At 42.8% G+C, this 21,680-nt stretch overlaps 2 protein-coding genes across 2 annotated transcripts; both read right to left on the bottom strand.

Annotated features, from left to right (window-relative positions):
- Positions 1-92: 92 nt before the first annotated feature.
- Positions 93-13,191, bottom strand: zfyve9b (zinc finger, FYVE domain containing 9b). Its single transcript, XM_050054436.1, has 16 exons — positions 13,126-13,191; positions 9,901-10,724; positions 9,646-9,745; positions 9,071-9,267; positions 8,846-8,957; positions 7,972-8,094; positions 7,674-7,829; positions 6,568-6,792; positions 6,397-6,479; positions 6,195-6,299; positions 5,943-6,093; positions 4,257-4,337; positions 3,826-3,988; positions 3,571-3,676; positions 3,303-3,482; positions 93-2,145 (listed from the first exon to the last, which is right to left on the bottom strand). The coding sequence occupies exons 1-16, from the start codon at positions 13,187-13,189 to the stop codon at positions 1,984-1,986; spliced, it is 2,832 nt and encodes a 943-aa protein (XP_049910393.1). The 5' UTR covers positions 13,190-13,191; the 3' UTR covers positions 93-1,983.
- Positions 13,192-13,567: 376 nt separating this feature from the next.
- On the bottom strand, positions 13,568-20,411 carry btf3l4 (basic transcription factor 3-like 4). Its single transcript, XM_050055807.1, has 6 exons — positions 20,313-20,411; positions 18,791-18,852; positions 16,387-16,500; positions 15,968-16,169; positions 14,155-14,214; positions 13,568-13,905 (listed from the first exon to the last, which is right to left on the bottom strand). Exons 2-6 carry the CDS (start codon positions 18,842-18,844, stop codon positions 13,859-13,861), a joined length of 477 nt encoding a protein of 158 aa, XP_049911764.1. The 5' UTR covers positions 18,845-18,852; positions 20,313-20,411; the 3' UTR covers positions 13,568-13,858.
- Positions 20,412-21,680: the final 1,269 nt, after the last annotated feature.

Below are 21,680 nucleotides of genomic sequence, written 5' to 3'. Positions count from 1 at the left end.
TTATAGCTGTAGGGGCTTTGGGTGAATACATTGTGCTCTGTTGCAACAATGAAGAAAAGTATTTGCATTGCTTGCTTGAGCCCCTCGTCTCTGCCATCCCAAGTATGTGGAGCAAGTAGGAGGTAAACAAGAGCCCCATTCTGCTTTGTTTAAAGAGATTCATAGTAAGAGGCAGAGAGAAAGCATCCTGCGGACCGGATCTCCACCCACACTACTCAACCATCAGCTGGGTTCATTAGGGACAAAAATGTGGTCATATTTCCATTAGTACTTGAGTGAAGGGGTTGTTTTTACACTCATTCAGTCTTCAAATGGATGCAAGATGTATAAACAAGGGCTTTGTTTTTAACAGGCTGGAACAGGCAGCTTTTCCTTTTATTGCAATGTACAGCCACAACATTTAAACCACTGACAGGCAAAGTGAATAACACTTATCATTTGTTGCAATGCAATGTTCTGCTGGGAAATCTTGGGTCCTGGTATTCATGCGGATGCCACTTGAGATGCACCACCCATGCAATGACCGTTGCAGACCAAGTACATCCCCTCATAGCAACAGCACTCCCCGATGACAGTATCCACCCTCAGCAGGATAAGGCTTCATGCTGCACTACAAAAACGGCTCAGGAATGGCCCGAGGAACGTGACAAAGATCTCAAGGCGTCGACCTGGCCCCAGAATTCCCAAGATCCCAATCTGAGCATCTGAGGAATAGACACAGGACCTCTGGGGGTGGTACCCTAGAGGCCATGTGCCCATGCCTCGACAGTTCAAAGGCCCCAGCGTAGGTCGGACTGGGCTCTGACCTATCAAGGCACGGACACAGAACCTCTAGGGTACCAGCACATCCTGCAGATGCTTGATCAGATTGGGATCTGGGGAATTGGAAGCCCAGGGTGATGCCTTCAGCTGTTTCTCACGTTCCTCGGGCCACTCATTGTGGTGTGGCATGGTGCATTGCCCTGCTGGGAGGCCACTGTCAATGGCGATTTCTGTTTCTATGAGGTGTTTTTGGTCTGCAGCGCTGTTTGGGTGGGTGGTGCATGTCAGGTGGCATCTACATGAAATTCAGGACCCATGGTTTCCCAGCAGAACATTGCATTGTAACAAGATGGTCAATGTTATTCACTTCACCTGTCAGGTTTTAATGTCATGGCTGATCGGTGTGTGTCACAACTGTAAAGTCTTTACGAAACTGATCTCGTGGGAAGAAAATGATTGTGTTTTGACTGCTTTTCATTAAAAGATGTTTTTAATATTCTTCCACCTTCATGTTTATGTATGAAGTAAAATCTTAACCTGCAAAGCAGCTAGTATTTGTAGTTGTTTAACAGGTGGAGAAAAAAAAGAGCATAATGCAGTGTGAAGTGGTAATACTCCAGTAAAGTACAAGTACTCCGTGTTGAGTATACGGTCGTGGATGAACAGGCAGTAACTCAGTCATTGTTGCAAGTTTAATTCTAGGCCGACATTACATTTCATGAGCAATCAATTAAAATACATCCAGTAAGAAAACATTCTTCAGGCATTCATTCAGTGTTGCATCAATTTGCTACAGATCTACTACATTCTGTTCTTCAAGTCATTCTCTTTTTCTCTTTGCTTTAAGGTCGTGGGGCTGAATCCGGCTCCCACTTTTAAAGGTATTCTCCCTATGGGAATTTGTATTGAACATTTGTGACGTGAATGATATCAAGCTATGAAATTGCTACGTCTGTACAGTGTACAGTGATCTGATGGTCCATCCTAGGTTTCATGCGTACCCAGATTGTCTGCTGCAGGGCAGGGTGAGATCAGAGAACCACTAAGAGTCAGATCGTTTCTCTCTACTCGTGAGTGGATGAGATGGATGCAGACCGTGGATGTGGTCTGGTTCGCCCTTTGAATGCTTTTGTTGCCCTGAAACTGATGGCAACACTGATGAGAAGTGCCGGAGACAGAGCTGTGGTCAGGGTTTAATAAGATGGAATAGTTGGGTGCACTCTAGGTGATGTTCTCCAGGATGTAAAAGATAAGCTCCATCACTATGGGCTCGTCGCCTCTCTTGCGCCCCCTGCTGTGTATGACGGGGATCAGCACGCTATCCAGGGCGTTCAGGTACTGAGCAGGGAGGGGCTGCCCGTTGCTCCCGGCCACAAATCCCACCTGGAATTACAACACAAACCACTAATTAGTTTTAATATAGTCACACCCAGGAGCTTGTGTTATAAACTTAACAAGTATGAGTCATATGTTACATGTCCTCTCCACCAGATTCAGACCAGTTTTTAGTAAAGATCCCTGACTATTATTTAATAAAAGTCTTAACCAAGTGGACGAGCATCTGGAACTGTAAGTAATTCAATGCTAATGTAAAGCTCAAATTGTTAGCAGACACCTATAGAATAGCATACAATCTAAATATCTTAAAGCTAATTAAAGAATTGATCAATTATTACTGGTGCAGGGGCGTAGATATGGATATATATGCACTGGGGCCTGTCGGGTTTGGGGGCCCTTGGAAATGATTCAGATTTGATCATGTGACAAGACGATATGATATCCAGTAGCTAGTTTAGGCTTAACATCTGTCAAGACTGGCAAGCTGAGCACATCTGCAAGTCCAGTGAGCAGGCATGTCTTTTAAACATAAAAGTGGCAGTAAGAAAAGACAAGAGAAAGATGCGTTATTATGACCTCCTCCGCTGTTTGTTTGTTTGTTTGTTTGTTGTCAGAAACTTTTTACTCCGCCCTCTAGTGCCATGTACTAGCTGTATCTATGCTAACATAAAGGATGCATGGAAGTATGTGGGTAGTGACGGTTACAACATTTGAAATGAACGGATCTATTTTCCGTACGTAGAGGGAGTTTAAATGAGCCTTGAGCCTGCAGCTATCTTATCCTGACTATATAATGACCTGAAGTGGCTGACCTAATTACACCACTGTGGATTGTCTGTTTGTTTGATTGTCACTTATGTAAGAGGAAGACGAGGACAGAGTGAGATTGCTAAACTTAATGCCAGGAGAGATCACAGATATCTCATAAGAACAAAAAACAATACTAGTGTTGACTTCTCTGTCCTTGCATGTTGAACTGAGAGCAGACTAGACGCAACAGGGACTCACTATCACCTCTGGAGGTACAAGTGGCACTATAAGATCAGACAAGGCGAGGCTAGCTGCTTATTTCAGTAGGTGCATCTGCAACACAATATGTAGAAGTAGTAGCATTTATGATGCAGCCTTATTGTGGGAGGGTAGTAACCACACGTTGTTGTGACTCAGGTCACTGATACCAAATAGCAAACAACCTGTCTGACCTCTTGAGAGTCAAAAGCAACACGTAGCCCCAGTTTGGCCATCCCGTCCTCTTTCAGCAGTTTGAGGTGTGGACACAGTGCCAAGCAAAATGCCCGGGCGATCCGCTCTGTTAACCTGTCGTGTTCTGCAGAGTCACTCGCTCCTCCTTTGGGATGATCCCCCCTCTGCAGGAAGAACACCTGCACACATCATACACAGACATGTAAAGAGAGGAGACAGTGTCAGATGGACTTGTGTTGATCATTTTAAGCAGGTCATCATAAGTACTTCTGTCCAACGGATGATCTTCCCGTTTTCTTTGTATTCTGACTTCTGGAACATTTTTGTACTGCTGATGGACTCCATGGATTTCCCATCGATGGGGCTAATAACTCTGGGGGACACAAACACCAGATATTAAAATGCAGTTGTTACAGTGCTTGGTTGGTTGGTGTTAAAGCCTCTATAGTCTCATATGTTGTTCTCTTTGAGCACAAAAGCTTCATTCTGCCACATGAAGTTCAAACAGGTGAACACCCTCACCCCTTATTCACAGTGCATTTCTCCTCCACCCACTGTACACAAACCAGCTCCTGGCTGTCTGATTGGTCAAGCCGTCCGCAGGTGACGGTGTAGTCCTTTATCTCCCGTAGCGACCGGCGGAGCTCTGCCATGGTTTCCACGGTGATCTGCACCATCAGCCCATCTGGAGAGAGGGGACAGCGATACAGGAGAAACACACAAACAGACACACACGCACACACTCACATGCATCAACGTGTACACACGCCTAGACAAACAGTCTGTTAAAATGTACACACACACACACATACAAAGATCAACACGTTCTGAATAAACCAGTTCTGAAGCAGGGGTGTTAACATGCTACTTCAAAAAGCAGTGTAAACAATGATTTTCCTGCAGGGCAGGAAAAGTCAAGGTGAAGCTGACTCCCCACTGAGCGGACATCCTACCTTCTACGATGCTGGACTTGGCCAGATATCCTGCAGTCGCTTTCAGTGCACTGCTGAATATAAAAAAGCAGGATCCAGTCACTGCAATTTTAAAAAAAAATAATGGTAATTAAAGACATATTCTGTGGTTTAAATCCTGTAATCAGTCTTTATACAGACAAGAAAAAAACTGTTATATAGTGCCATCTGGTGTTACATTAGGGAACATCTTTGGTCCAGTGGGCCACACGCTTGGAGCCTTTGTTTCTCTTTAATTTCCCTTAGGGCAGTTTCAAAGTTAAACACAGTTGCTCTGTCTTTATTCTATATCTGCTCCTTCCAATATAAATGAATCCATGTCAGATTTAAACTGAGTGAAACGTACCACAGAACAATACACTCTATGTCTTTAGGGACATCGGGATTAAGAATGAAATGTCACTGGTTTACACAATGTTTGGCTGCACATTTATTTGTAATGGTGAATTTTCTGCAGCAAATGCACAATCTACTAATTTAACCCTCTGAGACCCACTTAAGATCCATTTTTGTCTCAGGGGGAGATATTAGGTCAACAGTAGATGTCTTACAGAAGTGTTATACATCATCTGGAAGCTGGGAATCTAAGGACTAATTTGAGAGCTTATTGGGGCTTAGAACATCATGATGAAGGTATCCGATGGCCATGCCCATGCTTATTTGCGTCTATAAGTTGTTGCATAAATTTTCTGGTTGATACCATTTGCTGTTATAAAAATAGTCAAAAATTCCTTCAGTATATCACATTACAACACCGAGACTTTGAGGAACACGACAGAAAAATCCATGCTGTCATTTGGTATCAAAAATATTTGACACTGAGCGATTTCTGTCAGAATTTCATTTCTGAAAACTGCAAAGAAACCTCTTATTGCCAATATACCTATGAAAGCCATACATCCTCTGAATGCCTGAAATCTCTAGTTTGTGAGGCTGTGATTTTCCTAGAGGTCATTATAGGTCATTTTATACAATGCTGTCAATTTTCCCTACATTGAAATGGCTGCAATGGAGGTTAACATCATCATACTCGTTGAATCCACAAGAGTCCCAGCTTTCCAGTCATATCCAATTTATGCAATTCCAATGCTGTTTATGGACCCTTGTATGCAGAAATATTCAAATACAATTAGCAAAATAAGACATACTCCATGCAAAAAACTGCATGGAACCAGCATAAAGCGGGCATGATTGTATAGGGGAAACTCATGGGTACCCATAGAACATATTTTCATTCAGGTATCTTGTTGGAAAGGTCAGGGGACCTCCTATGAAAATGGCCATGCCCCTTTTTTCCCTCGACAAAATTGTAATGTAGAACAGAATCAGAGCCAGCCCTGTGGGTCTTGAATTTGAATTCTATTTAAATTAAATGACAAAAAAAGTAAATTAAACATGTGTGGATAGCACCAAATGTTCTGTGGAGTTAGACAGGCTTTTTTAAAAATTTCTAATGAATAATCACACTGAATATAGCTCTTGTGTTGATGTTTTTTTTTTCCGATGCACCAATTCCAACAAATATTAACAGATAAATGATCTTATTAGTCAATCAGGGCGTCCCCCCCCTTGTTGCAATCTGTATTTCTGACTGTAATGAACATCCTTCACTACTTGATTATGTGACATTGAGTCCAGACTCCCTCACAGTATCCTGTTACGGCCCACCTTTGCGTGGCTGATTGTGGATGCTGATGGCTTGGGTCTGGTACTGGCCATCGTCTCCTTGCACACAGATGAGGTGGGAGTCTGCAGTCTCATTGAAGCACGCCCCGATGGCCAGCACATGCTCATTGGATTTATTCAAAGCCTTCATTAGCTAACGAGCGACAAGTGGGCAGAGAGGGAAGCATGATGATTGATGAAAACTGCATAAATATTATTATTAATTCTGTGAGGCGCTTAAAGGCTTTGTCTTACTTCATTATACCCGCTGGTTGGTATCTTTATGCAGGTCCTCTGAGCCTCTAGATCCACAGTGAGCCCCGGCACCATTGGTAGGCTGTAACGGTAATTCCTAAAGTCCTGAAACAGGATGGGAGGAAAAGTTCAACATCAATTATAGGAAGTTTGATAAAAGTTACGACACCAAACAGAAGTTGTTGCACATTCTCATACTCACAACTAACAGTCTCATTATGGTGTGGCCAATTTCCCCAAACAAGGGCTTCCTGAAGCGCACGCTGTAAAGGGGACACGGGTAAACTGGAACGAGAAAGAAAAGAGGGTAACTGAAGAGGAAAACTTGAGAATTAAAGATGCAGTAATTTACACCAGGGCCTGGCTTACTCACATCTGTACTCGGCCCCCAGTCGCAGCATAAGACGCAAGGGGAAGGCTTTGGCCCAGGCCACCTCTGCTCTATGGACCAGCAGGCCAAAGAGGTAGGGCTGGTTTGGCAGAGGTAGACCTTGAAGGGACTGGAGAGTGGGGCGAATGTACAAGAAGCCCGCGTGCTCCTCGCTGCCCAGGAAACTACTGCCGAGCAAGGACAGCGTCAGGTGTTTCACAACCTTTCCTGCAGAAATACAGAGAAAAAGGTCATGTGTAATTATAGCAGGGAAAACACTTTGAGGGAGATGACAGGCAGTGCATGGTAGGCAGTTTTTCAGAATGAGTCTAAAAGTGGGCAAAATTCAATATAACACATCACTACTACTGTACACCGATCAGCTACAACATAAAAACCACTGACAGGTGAAGTGAATAATCATTGATTATCTCGCTGCAATGCAATATTCTGCTGGGAAACCTTGGGTCCTGGCATTCACGTGGATCCCACTTGACACGCACCACCCACCCGATCACCGCTGCAGACCAGTTACACCCCCTTATGGCAACAGCATGTTTCCCCCAAGCAGGACAATGCTCCATGCGACACAGCAAAAACTGCTCAGGAATGGCCCGAGGAACGTGACAAAGAGCTCAAGCAATCAACCTGGCATCCAAATTCCTCAAATCCAAGTCTGATCAAGCATCAGTGGTATGTGTCAGTACCCCATCTTGTGAACCACATGACTGGCAAATGCCCTGGTGGTGTCCAGAGGTCCTGTGTCCATGCCTCAACAGATCAGAGCCAAATCCGACCCAAGGAGACCTCATTGTGAATCATTAGTACCTCTGGGGTATCAACACTTCCATGAACGCTCGATCAGAGTGGGATCTGAGGGATTTTGAGGCAAGATTGATGCCTTAAGCTCTTTGTCACATTCCTCAGGCCATTCCTGAGCAGTTTTTGTGGTGTGGCATGATGTATTGTCATGCTGGGGGGCACTGCCATGGGGAGTGCTGTTGACATGAGGGGGGGTACTTCGTCTGCAATGGTGTTTGGGTTGGTGGAGGGTACTATGAATGCCAGAACTCGTATGTACAGTAGCCATCTTATAGCGTGTCTCTGACCTGTGAGGGTGTCCCTGTACAGCTGGATAAAGTGGCTGAAAATGTCTTTGGGGAAGCTCTTCTCTTCAGGCAGGCACTGCAGCAGCACCACCACCTCCACCTGGCCGACAGCGTGCATTCCCTTTGATGTTACACACCAGCACTTCCTGTTGACATCTGTCACACAACCAAGACACAACCTCAGTGGTCTACAAAGACAGCCTAACTAAAATCACATTTAGTCATCCATTTTTGTAGTCAATAATAGTGATAATAATTTATATGTTGGATCACACACACAAGAAAAAAAGAGACGTACAGTTGACCAGCTTGACCATAGCCAGTAGGTTGGCATTGAGGACAAACACCAGGGGCTTGGGCCTGCCACTCTCCAACTCCTGAATAAGCAGCATCTCAGAGGGCTGCTCCTCCACAGTGTAATCTGAGGAGAGAACATAGTGACAATGCTGTTAGACAGTAGTATCTCCTAAAACTGCTCACACTGCTGGCACAGTAAAGTATTTTTCTGATGCTGCACTTTTATCCATTGTAAGAAAATAAGGACGCCAACTTTTATGACTTCAGGATTCATGTTTGAAGATGAAATAGCTGTGCTAGGATTAATAACCACTGTCTAAGCCTGGTCCTAATTAAGATGCAAGGCTAGTAGCTTTTATTAATGCTATCATTTTTAAACGCCCCTGTTTAACCAGGCAGAACGGGGTCCAAATTATTATTTAAAGTAACAGCACTAAAGGGAGTCGTCGGGAATTGTAAGTGGGAATAATGAAAACATAAATACACTAATCACTACTTCATCTTTTATTCACAACAGACAATCTTAAAAGTGTTCATTTAGATTATCCAGCATTTTCTGTAGCTGCTGCTGTCATTTAATTTTGATGCCTCAGTTTTTTCTTCCCTTTGTCAGCACTACATTGTCAACTCCTCATCAGAGACCACATTTTCACCTCACCTTGTGTTGCCTGATTTGATTTTGACTCCCTTCTGTTTGTGCCTCTCCCCTTATCTTTACACTGTGCACACAATTATGCAAGACATGCCAATAAATTGGAAAACCACATTTCAAGGTCAGGAAAATGCCAGCATCTGTGCTACCATGAACAAAGACACAAAGTCACTTTGCTAAATCTTTTCATTCTCACCCTCAAATTGGATGACAGTTGTCTTACCTCCTTTGACTCCTGTGGAGGTGAGGATGGGTGGCAAGCCATTCAGAGGGATGAGGTTGGCAGAGCTGCTGACTAACGCTGTGGTGCCCCATCCATAAGGACCACAGGCCTCCTGGGGGAAGAGGACGGCAGAGGAGTAAGAACACATTCCTCATCAGATCTGTCCTGTAAAACTACCTGACTAACTATAAGACAACAAATATGTTCTGTGTCATGTTTTGTTACGTTGATATTCGTCCCATGCGGCCGCAAGGCTCTCCTAAGCTGTGGTGACCCCACAGGACTTCTGACCGGCCCGCCCAGCGCTCGTCTCATCAGCGGTGAGAACCCTCTGACTGGTGTGGTCGGAGCGGACTCTGACTGCTTAGTGGGGAGGATGTCATCTGCAAACCACACCCTCCTTTTCCCCCTCGGTGGTGTCCCTGAGGAGAGGATAGAAGAATTAGGAGACTAATTGGGACTGGGGTCGGTTGGCACACAGCTATTTTCTGGTCCTTTGAAGGTCACAGAAACAAAAATGTAACATCGAAATGTTTGCTTTCTTCACCTGCCCTCTTCTACTATCTTAACTGTAACTGTGACTGTATTTTAAGATGCTAAAATACTACCTATCCTCTTTCCTACTTTTCTATCCATCTAACCTCAACCCTTCAGCTCCCACTCAGAAACCCCCAGACCGCACTATTAATCCTACTCATAGTCTCAAGTACTGCAAAGTGTGCCAACCAACCCTGGTCTATCCAACTTCTGCATAGCTTCATTAAAAACTGTGAACTTGAGATAAAAAAAACTGTGCTCACTTTTGAGGAGGGTTGAATGACAGGAAACACAGACTCGCCCCTCCTTGCCATCCAGATGTGTGAGTCTGAACTTCAGGCTGGAGCAGAGTGCACAAAAAACCTGACAATACACACACACACACACACACACACACACACACACACACAAACAACATATAGGACAGACACACATGTACATTCCATGTCACCATGTTACGTAAGAACATTTAATTAAATTGTATTTTCAATGCTGCACAACATACCAACTTTCCTCACCTTCCCACAGGCTCGGCAGTGATGCCTCCTCTTAGTAAACGTAAACTTGACCCCACACTTCATGCAGACCTGCGCCTGAGCGTCAGGGATCCACACTGGAGCTACCTCTCCTAGGACAGTGCCTCGATCCTTGGACAGAATACCAACAGGGCTCAGCTGGGACTCATTGTCAGGATCTAGTGGGGAAGCTGCACAGTCCCCCACCGCTCCCTCTCCACTGGCTCCCTGAGCCTTGCTGTTGTTCGTCTCATCTCCTCCATTAGATCTGACCATCTTAAACTGGCTCTGGAGCTCCTTGGGCCCCCTGCCATGTGCGTCATCCTGTGAGAGAGTAGAAGGTGCTGCGGTCGCCTCGGAGCTGCAGGACTGCTCTTGCTGCTCCAGCCTGCTCTCCTCCAGCTCCTTCTCCTCAACCACAGAGTCCTCCTTTGATGGCGGAGCCTGGGGCTTCTTCTTTTCCTCTGCCACCTCCTCCTCTTCCTCCTCATCTGGCCATGCGGCCTCAGCAGGGCTCAGCACCAGGGGGCTGGAAGACTCCCCGAAACAACTCTCACCCCATGTGGAGATGGTGGTCACAGTGCAGCTGCCCTCCTCCAGCTGGGAGGGTGAGGCAGTTTTGGCAGGATGTTCAGATGGTTTCTGCTCACATGGCCCAAAGCTGCCTCTGACTGATGTGTCTGAGGGGGTCTTAGACGGAGATTCTGGTCTTATTTGGCCGCAGCCCAATCCTGGTTTGGACACATCCCCATCTTTAAGCACCAGCAGGCAGGGTCTGTTCAGCCAGTGCTGCTTGGTGTCCTGCAGAGACGGATTGTCTCCTTCATCTGTTTCGAGGGGGAGCATGATGATATCATGAACACTCAATGTGTCTATCGCTCATGCTGTCACGCACACACACTTAGACACACACCATTAACAATGACTCATTTCGTGGGGAATGTTCACATGTGCTAGGTGGCCTTTTAACTGCATGTGATAATCTATTTCATCACCCCAGACACAAGTCATAGCTTCGGTCATCACTAAAGATTGCATTAACACTCGCCCTTGAGGTGTGTTTGAGCTGATCACAGAACAGACCACATGAAAAAAAGAGGAAAATGTTTACTGTGGACTAAATATTGACGTAAAACAAATCGCAGTTGTAGAAGCAATAGCACAGAGCTGCTGCTTCCCCAGAGAACCACAAGTTCAATAGTGGTGTTTAATTGGCTCTGTGCAGCATCTCATATTGAGTGGCCACATGTCACCATGAGAATTTAAAGATTTTTTTTTGGGCTTGCAGGTGTTCACACTAAACCCTCAACTGGTTCTGTGTATTTGTTTTGTACCTTTGGTTAAAGACAAAACCAACAAATCTCCAGAAGCCAATCAATCTCCCATGTTTAAGTGCCCAACTTACAGCAGAAACAACATGTTCACAGCCTGGTACAAAAAAAAGTCTTTTGGTCCCTGTAGCTAATTCCAACATTCACGACAACAGTAAAGGAGAGAGAGAGGGGGGGGGGGGGTTCACCTTAAGTCACCTGTTTACATTTTATTAAGTTACGCATATTTTAGGGCAGGCCACTTCAAGTGACTGAGAGTGTCCTCAGCTTCTCAGTCAAATCCATACCTCGCTCCTCCACAGCTCCAGCCTCTGGCCAAAATATGGTCACTTCTAGCTCTAAAAGCCAAGATGGTGAAGGCCAAAATGCCAAAGTCCACAAACCAATGGGTGACATCACAGTACTTACGTCCGTTATTTTTTACTGTGCGTTCCAGTCCCCATATACCATACCATACCATATAGTGAGCCAGAAAAAGATTTAATATGCCCCAATACATAGTATGCCAAAAAAGTGTGCCAAAAATACCAGGATGTTCTCCTAAATCTGGTCTGATTTTGCAGCGTGCAAGCCAGCATGCTTTTCCAGCTATTCTGACCCACAATCCTCTGCACCTCTGTCACATCGACTGAGCTGCAAACATAATGTTATGAGGAAGTATGTCCTGACTGTGTGCATACTGCATGCAACATTTAAGGGCAGTTTCATTACCTACTGAAAGTAAAAAGAAATGGTATGCAATTCAGAACGCACCCTATTTTGGGGGCCACTGGGGATTTTTGCTGCAATACCACAGGTGGCCACTGGGGAAAATTGGAAGCAAGGCTGAGCTCCATTCCTGGTGGTCCGGGGGTCTTCCACCAGAAAATTTTGAGTGGCTTACACTTGATTTTCTGCATTCTGGTGATGGGCAAAATTGTGCCTTTTCTGCATCAGTTCCCTGTCCTCTGCTAATTCCATGTTTTTATTGGGGTGCAAATTCACATAATTTTGATGTGATGTAATATTGAGGGGAACATGTCCCCTGCATCCCCCAAATCTGCACCCATGCAAATGAGCCATTAGATTCTGAATGACTCCATTCATAATCTCAACCTCAGGTTCTACATAAATGCAGCTCCTTCTCTGATTACAGCCAATTACTGTTTCAGCACCATTCCCTCATTAATCGCTTACGTAATAACCATTATGGTAAATCACCAGCACGTAGGTGAGTTAATGTGTCCATGGCTGGTGTTTCATTGAGCTGCAACACCCAGTGATTCATGAAGAGTTATGACTCAGGACACGGTACTTTAACAACCACTGGAAATCATCCTGCTGCAGCCTACATGCTGTTCACTTCATACTGTTTAGCTGCGCTGTTGATGGGAAGGATCTGGTCTAATTTTCCTGTGTGAAACTGCATTGCAGCGCTAAAGCCATAAAAAGAAAGGCGGGTCGTTTCGGTCCTGCTGCGGGCTACACAGTGAAGATTCCCCGACACGGCACGGCACGGCACGGCACGGCGGCGGGGCTGCACCGATCCGGCTGACTGGAGCGATCGCTTCCCGGGACAGTGACGCATTCAACACACGTGCAAATGTTTGAAACGCTGGCAGGCACCGAGGCCGGCGGCAATGCGACACTCACCCCGCACCCCGTTACATCAGCGCGAGCAGGACACTTCACTGAGGTGGTGTTTACTGAGGAGTCTGTATGTGCGCAGCCTGTCTTCAATCGGGAATGTGCACAACACACACACACACAGATGATGCGGACTATGCGCGCGGCCAAATGCTGTGTCAGCGATTTTCTGTGACAAACACAGACGCGCAGTATCATCACCCTGTAACGCACAGGCAGTGAATGGGGAAGTAAAGCATCCCCACCCCGATGCAATCAGCGCAATCCTTACCCTCAGTTATTGCTCCCAGAAGGCTTTCATTCTCGTCATCCCGCGCAGAGAAGAACTTCAGCATTTTATCCTGTTACATGAGAGAGCCGAGGAGCACGGATCCAAGCAGCAGTGCCTTGCTCACAAGCGGAGGGGATGGGATGATTTCGCCTCTCTACCCCCCTCTCTGTGATCTCCCTCCTCCCCTGTGTCTCTCTGCAGCTCTTTGAAGAAACTCAAGAGGTGTGCAGAAATGTCCCTCCCCAGTTTGCCGTCTCCACAGCCCGCAGGACAGCAGGCAGGCCAAGACAACAGAGCTATGATGCCAGATATGAAAAGCCTGGCTGCATGCACAACCTGTCATACTGCAGGATGCATCACTCAATTAGCAGCTGAGCACATTCCCATGCAAAACTGCAGAATAAAACCTTCAATCTCGTCAATGACCACAGCACCATCTAAAAAATGTTAATCACCTTTATTTTGTTTCATAAACAAAAAGTCTTAAGACTAGCTTTAATGACCACTGTAATCCTGACCATGACTGACAATGTGGTGAAGGGATTTAACCGTTTACCAGAAGGGGGTATTTTTCATTTTTTTTATAAGTGCACAAGCCAGTCTGACTCGGACATCCGTTGGCCATCGTAAAATAGAAAAGTCTCTGGTTTGTGGGGATAGTGTCTGATATGTCTGGATGACTAGACTTAAATTCACCGCAGTCCAGCCCGTGTGCACATGAACTTCACGTGCGTCAGTTGGCCTCGTTCTTTGACGCTTCGTCGAAGTTCTCCACCAGATCTGCAGAACAACAACACATTGTGAATTATTACATTGTTGGAAAACTGTTCAGCATGTTCTTACTCCTGAAAATTATATCAAATGCACTCAGCTGAATCATTATTGTAGACAATACATCACTTCTACAAAGCAGATCTTCTTTTCGTGACGAAATAATAGGCTTAACATTGAGAGAGTTTGTTTAAATGTGTGTGCAGACACAGAAAAACAAGTTAACTGTCTGACTTTTACACAGCTAATGGTTCATACCTGGAACGTCATCATCCTCTTCCTCAATGTCCTCTGCCTTTGGAGCCTTGCTGTCGAGAGCTGAGATAAAATATACACATTTAAAAAATGTTCATGTTGCATCATTATCATGAACATAGAGGCTTTATTTTATGTTGAGTATATTGTGCATGCACTGTCCTGCTAATGTACTTACTCACTCGAGCACCAAATGTAAATTAATCAACAGCTGGACATAGTATGTCAGACATAGTAAGACATATGTAAACATCCTAAACAACAAGCGAGGCATTGCAAAAGCTCATCTTCCCTGGAGGTGAAATTGTGATCAAACTGCACTCGCAGTTATTTGGTCTCTTATGTCAGGTTTACCTATTTCAATTACGCATGAAATTTCCTTCCAATTGAGTCAAGTTTATCTAACATAAACCAAAAAAGTACCATTAATGTAATTAAATTGAAAAACGAAATGTGATGTACAGACAATGGGTATACACAGAATTTGTTAACAGCAATTACATAAACTTTATTCAGTAAAATTAACTAAATTCTAAGAGCTATTGTTACATAATTTCTGAGAGATTGAGATTGTTTTTTTGTTGTTGCTTTTTTGCCTTTATTTGACAAGACAGATTAAATGTAAAAGGGGAGGATGACATGCAGCAAACGGCCACAGGCTGGAATCAAACCCGTGGCCGCTGCGGCAAGGACGATGCCTTTGTAAATGAGACGCCTGCCCCAGTCAGTGAGCTACTCTCAGTTTTATTGGATTTAATTATATAAATTGTATTTTTTGGTTTATGTCAGAATTACTTGACTCAATTGGATGGAAATTATCAAAATACAATGGAAAACAGTGGTGTCACTTAGAGACGCTTCTACCCAACTGGAAGTGAAAAATCTGAACTAAAAGGCAAAATAAAAACTGACAAATAACAAACTAAAAACTGGACTTCCTGACATTACGTCTCTTGTCTCCCTTATCCTTTGGTCATAGACAAGCTGATAAATGCGATAATGTTGCATGAAAAAATTATGGATTTATGTGGAAGTTATATTAGTTACCACAAATTTTTTGAAGCCACTAACATGGAAAATCTTAGACACCCTTTCCACTACTTTAAAAGCCCTGACACAACAAGCCGACGGTCAGCTGTCGGTCAGTGTTGGGCTGTTGGTGAGTGTCCGTTACCCTACTCGGTGCAGTGTGTCCTGCACCATTGCCCCGCATAGCCCCGTTTGCTTTTTTTTTTGGCTGATTCAGCATATTAAGTTGACGTCAGTGAAGCCCATTGGTGAATTAAATCACTCTGATTGGCAGTTCAGCTCAGTGCATGAGAAGTGAGATGGAAGTGAGGAAAGTAAACAAACAGCTAAAGTAAAGAGGGAGTGAGAACAAAACAAACTTGTTACATGAGGTAAAATTATTTTTCTTTAGCCATTGAGCTCTTAAGCAGAAATGTGTCATGATGGTTTTTGTTATTGTCCACTGGTGCAAAGTAAATATGCTTTGTCCTTTCAACATTGGATTGTGTTGTTAATGTGTTAACTGGCTAAATAGCGGCAAGACAGTTTTCCTGTTTCCCTTTTTGAATGACGATAACAGACTACCACCGTCTGCAGGTGTGGAGAGTTATTTCCTCTCACACTGGCACAGAATGTACGTGCAACTTTGTGGTCAGGCTACACAACAGGAGGCCTTTGTCACAGCTACCTCCCTGAAGTCTATTTGGTGCATCTGGGCTTTTATGCTCCCTCGACTTGGTAAGACAGACCTCCTGACTCTCCTCGTTACAGGGACTGTCAGAGGTCTAAGAGGTCCAAGCACACCCACCTTGCCGAGGGAACTGTTCTGCCAGTTTGCGCAGGCTGCTGAGGCTGTCTGCTCCCAGCTGGCTGAGGATGCCGGGAAGCATCTCTGTCAGCTGCTTGGTCTCAGCGTGGCCCGTGATGGCGAAGGTGTTGGCGGACAGAGAGGCCTGAACTTTGGGGTTGTTGAAGTGGATCACAGTCCCGTCATCCTTGATCATGTTCACCTGAGAAGAGACGACCGCTCAGGTTTTACAATTATGGCTATAATGATCTGAGAAGCTACTCTACGCTGAGTAAATGTATGCAAATGACTTAACAAGAAACAGATAAGTGTGAAAAACCTGAGAGCAGTCTGGTCTACACAGCCACGTTAGAATGCACCACATTCATGTTAATGTAACATTCAGAGTTCACATATGCAGAAGATCCACACCAATTTACCTCCTCAATTCCAGCAATATTGTTGACAGCCAACTTCTTAAGTGAACTCTGAAGCTTTTTGTCGTCAGCTGTTGCAGTTCTGTGTACCACCTTCTTCTTCCTGCGTGCAGATCCCTACAACCAAAGTAGACATACAGTGTAAGACTCCTAAAGGACAGCAACTTGAAGCCAGCTATGACTTACAGGAGTGACAGCATTAGGAGAAAATTAGGGGCCACACAGCCTTTGCTGTTTTATTACAGTATTCAATACACACATGAATCAAATTGGGGCGACAGAAATACACTGGCAACAAGTTAATAACTGCTGCTATAAAAACCCAGCAGAGTTACTGGTTGAGTTGACATCTCCTGTTTTTGTCAACAAATGTGTTTTTCCAACAGCTGGTCTTATTTTCTGTTACACAATAACTTGATGCAGGTCTGCCTCCATAACTTCTTGTCAGATACTACATTTTACTAACTATGAGAGGAAGCTATAATCATCTGAAAAGGGGAGACACAAGGCATTATCTAAGACTCTCAAATAATGTATCATAATGCAGCCATAACAAACCGATTTATCCTCAGAGTTAGGCCTGCACATAATTTTTAAGTTAATCTACTAATTATTTTTCTTGAATACATGCCAGAGTAGTATAAACGTGCCCATGACAATTTCCCAGAGCCCAACGTGACATATTCAAAGTTGCTTCTTTTGTCCGACCAACAGTCCAAAACCCAAAGATGTTATTTACAATACAAGAAACCAAGAAAACCAGCAAAACATCACATTTGAGAAACTGGAGTCAGAGAACATCTGGTATTTTTGGCTGAAAAATGATGGAATCACTGACTGATTATCAAAATAGTTGCAGATTAATTGTTTTGTTGATCACTCATTTGATTAATCAACATATTGTTTTAGCTCTAAATAATTTCATTGCAATTTAAACATCATTTTTATTAATACATACATTTATACATTTGAATTTTTTGCACTAATCATCTGAAAGTAAATCTTAGTCTGAGACACTCTACATCCAGTTTGTTGCATTGAAAATGTATTATGACAGCACTGAAACATATAAAACCCAACAATTAGAAAGAATACTAACACCACTCTTCATGGCAAGAAGAAGCGCCTCAATACAGATATTGCAATGATATTTTAGGGTTGACTAATGGTGCTTTCACAAATTATTTACACAATGGGATTTTTGATAAATAATTATCAGTAATGTGGATATAATGACTAACTGTGTAAAGGCAAATAATAGAACAGCTAAAACAGTGTGGTAAATTCAGAAAAAATACATCACTTTACTGTAGTGAAGCGTTTAAAACCAGGAAAAAACAACCCTTATGACATTATGTTATCCAAAATCTAAGACGTTTAAGGTTTGATACTGTTCACAGTCAAAATAAATAACTTCTACAGCTAAATACTTCACTTTCTCTGCGATAACATAAATGTAATTTTGGAAAGCTGCAGGGTCGATGTAGTAATCCAAAAAGCAATTCTGCTCCTCTGTTCTTTTTTAATTACACACAGGGCTAATCTTCTGTCTCTGTCTGTCCGTCTGTCTGTCTGTCTGTCTGTCTGTCTGTCTGTCTGTGTGTATGTGTATCTGCTTGTCTAGCAGTATTACTAGTCTATTACTAAAATAATACAGCAAAGAAAACTGACCAGACGCCAAAACTATCGGGCAGAGCGGCGCTGCAGTGAAAGCTTTGGCATGCTGGGAAGCCAGCTTCCCGGCACACTCTTGTCTAATCCTGGCGCTCTCACCCAGATGAACTCTCAGGAACTGATATGTGGATTGGTACTCAGTATTACCGAAATAATTCTGTGGGTACCCTGTTTGGCACCCAACTCTATAGACATTAATGAGTCTTCTGTCACAATATAATACTGATAAATTGCCCAGCCCTGCTTCAAAGTGGCTTCTGATCAAGAATGAGTTTAATTTACAATAAGAAACCAAGAACAACAGCCAATGCTCACATTTGAGAGGCTGGAGCCAGAGAACATTTGGTGTTTTTGGTTGGAAATGACTAAAATCATTAACTGATTATGAAAACAAATGCAGATTGTTTTCATCAGTCACTTAACTGATAAATCGACTAATTGTTTTGGCTCATTTAACCTCTAAAAATAAGGCCTAGTCTCAGATTCTCTAAAAATGTATCATGACAAAACTCTAACGTACAAAACCAAGCAATTCCTGAGCTATGAACACTGTAAAACATGTAAATCAAAAGTAAAAGAACAAACACTACGTTTTATGGCAAGATGTATTTTAGTTTTGGTGTAGCATAGTGAATAATGAGAGCACTGAATAACAGAGACATTCCTACGGTCTCACCCAACATCAAACTTTCCCAACAAAAACAATAAACCACTTCCTTGGGTGTCAACATACCTTTCCTCCTATCCGGACCTGGGCTTGAAGTTTTGCCAGTTTTTCTTGATTCATGTTGTCACCTACGACATGGGAAAATGAAGATGTGTAAAGACACTGAAAACAAATAGAGGTTGTGTGTACCAGCTGTCATTCTGATGGACAGTTAAAGCCGTCTGAACACCAAAACACCCACTGCTCATATTATAGATTATTGTTTTACAGTTTTTAATTAAATTAATATCATCTGTCACTGTCAATATAGATCCTACGTGCTATATATACAGTATATATTGATTTAATTAATTTATTTACACAGGAAGTCCCTTTGAGATTGAAAATCTTGTTTACAAGAGAGACCTGGCCGAGGTAGCAGCCAATCAAAACACATTAAAATGCAACAACAAATACAACATATAATGCAAAAGAAAAGAAAAACAAGCACACATCTCGGTCAACAAATGCTTTATGATGCCCTTAAATTCATCAATGGATGTAAGTGTATCTTATTTTAGATCTTTTTGGAGATTGTCCCATGCCCATGGTGCACAGTAGGAAAATACAGTTTTCCCCAGACATGTTAAAACCTGGGGTACATTAAAAAGCTGACACACAGAAGGGTGCAGAGGTCGGCTGGAGGTTTGCACAGTATTTCTTTATAGGTAAAAATATACCAGAGCTTTTGTCTGTGAGTGGTCAGTGACGTCCAAACCACCAAATCATAAAGCATGCATTGATAAAAGAGGAACTTTGCATTTGTAATCACACATAGACATGCACTTTACATTATCATCCAATCCATGTATATAAGTATGTATTTCTTTGACTATTTGCATACCAGTAGTTTACAACTTACAGAGCACTTGACTTGTATATAGACATTTTATTTTAGTTTTATTTGTACTGTTGGTCATTTAACTGTATTTATAGTATTTATATAAACACCTATGTTTCCCATATACTTGTGTACATTTAAGTCCTGTCTATTCTTCCACCTTTATTTGTCCAGCTCTACTGTCCTTGTTCCCAGCTGTTTATTGCTGTGTAAGTACATGAGAGTCAAGTTGCTGGTATGTTTAAGTTACACATGATCCCAACTAGCTAAACAGTTAGCATGCTGCTGCTTCCCCTGTCGCCTATAGCTACAACATGAGCTAACCAGTTTAGGAAGAATACAGTAAAATACACGAGCAGTAAAAAAAAATGTTTTATAGCCGAGACAAACCAATAAAATAAACCATAAAGCGACATGTAAATTACACCACGCTGATACAATAATAACACAGACTGGCTCTAACTTGTCAGTCTGCTGTGTGTGTGTGTGTGTGTGAGTGTGTGTGTGAGAGTGTGTGTGTGTGTGTGTGTGTGTGTGTGTATGGTTAGCAGCTGCAGAGATGAAAACACAACACAGGGCCTTCAGACTGAACACACAGCGTGTCACCGCTCGGCTCGGCCCCACAGCTCTGCTCCGACCACACACCGACAAACACACACTCAGCTAACACCGCACGGTACACACAAATCAATATGTATCTGCCCAAACCTGGTCAAATATCCGCACAGGCATGCGGTGGCGAAAGATGGAGGTTATAAGGAAGAGATTACGTCACACACCATACGGGGGTTTCTTCTTCTACGCTTCCGACCAGCTGGAGGGTTTTGAGTTCCGTGCTGCCCCCTACAGGACGTTTGATGTATTACACTATAAAGTGATGGTGCGCCCAGCACCTCGCTTATTTTATTTTATTTTATTATTTTTTTTATTTCAATTTATTTATTTTATTTTATTTATCCTTTATTTAGCAAGGAAGGTCCCATTAAGATACAATATCTCTTCTTCCGCTTTCATTTAGAAAAACTGTTACCCAGTAAAACCTATAAAATAGGCTAAATAAAAGCAACATAAGGCAAAGTAGTAAAAGAAAAGGGATATAAAAGCCACACCAATGTCATCTATACACATTTCACATGGGTTAAGGACTAGTTTATAAAGCAGCAACAGTTTCCTTCAGGGCAGCTTTTAAAAGGCCTTTAAAAATGTTCAAAAAAGGGAGTGCTTCTGAGGTAACAACATTTTGATGTTCATTCCATACCCTGGGTGCATAGGAAGAGAAAGCAGCTTTACAGAGCTCTGAGCGCACCCTGGGGATATTTAAAAGAATACCCATTTAAGAGTAAGTGCAGTAGTTGCTGGTATGAATGAACAAAAGGCTTAAGATATAAGTACGTGCAACACAGTTAGACCAGGTTGGTAGGTGGTTTACCTAATAACACCAATGAATAACATGTGCATTTTCCTCCTCTTACACAGACAAAGCCATCCTAAAGATTAATATAAAATACAATGGTGAGTGTGAGAGGCTGTATTTGTGCCAAATGTAATGCAGCATAATATGCAGAATCCAGTTTTATAAGTAGGGATGAAACTGCATGGATGTGAATTACATCACCATAGATTAATACAGACAGAAATGACTCGTCAAACGAAAATGACCAAAATGCACATTCATGTGTTTATTTTGTTTCAGATTTTGTTCTGGGAATGTATGCAAAAATACATATTTAATTAGATAATGCCTCATTTGCATGTTTTAACATATCATTTCAAAAAACTTGTAATACAAAAAATAATTGTCTTAAGTAATCACCTGGGGAGGTTTGGTGGTGATATCCATGTTAAAAAACGCATTCTATTCACATTTGGGTGTCTCCTCTTAATCATGATTAACATAATTGACTAGCATTTAATGATTATAATTGATTATAACTGAAATGTCTTTAATTATCCCAGTGCCACACTCTTGACTCCACAGAGACAGACACAGACCCTCTCCTCAAAAGATGTTTCTGGTGGAGAATAACCTCCTCCTAACATACATTATCCTGACCATCATAACAAAACGTTTTTATG

This window comes from Epinephelus moara, chromosome 10 (assembly GCF_006386435.1).
Source record: "Epinephelus moara isolate mb chromosome 10, YSFRI_EMoa_1.0, whole genome shotgun sequence".
NCBI classification, from domain to species: Eukaryota; Metazoa; Chordata; class Actinopteri; order Perciformes; family Serranidae; genus Epinephelus; species Epinephelus moara.
Note: the sequence above shows the minus strand (reverse complement) of the source record. Positions and strands in the feature narration are given on the sequence as shown.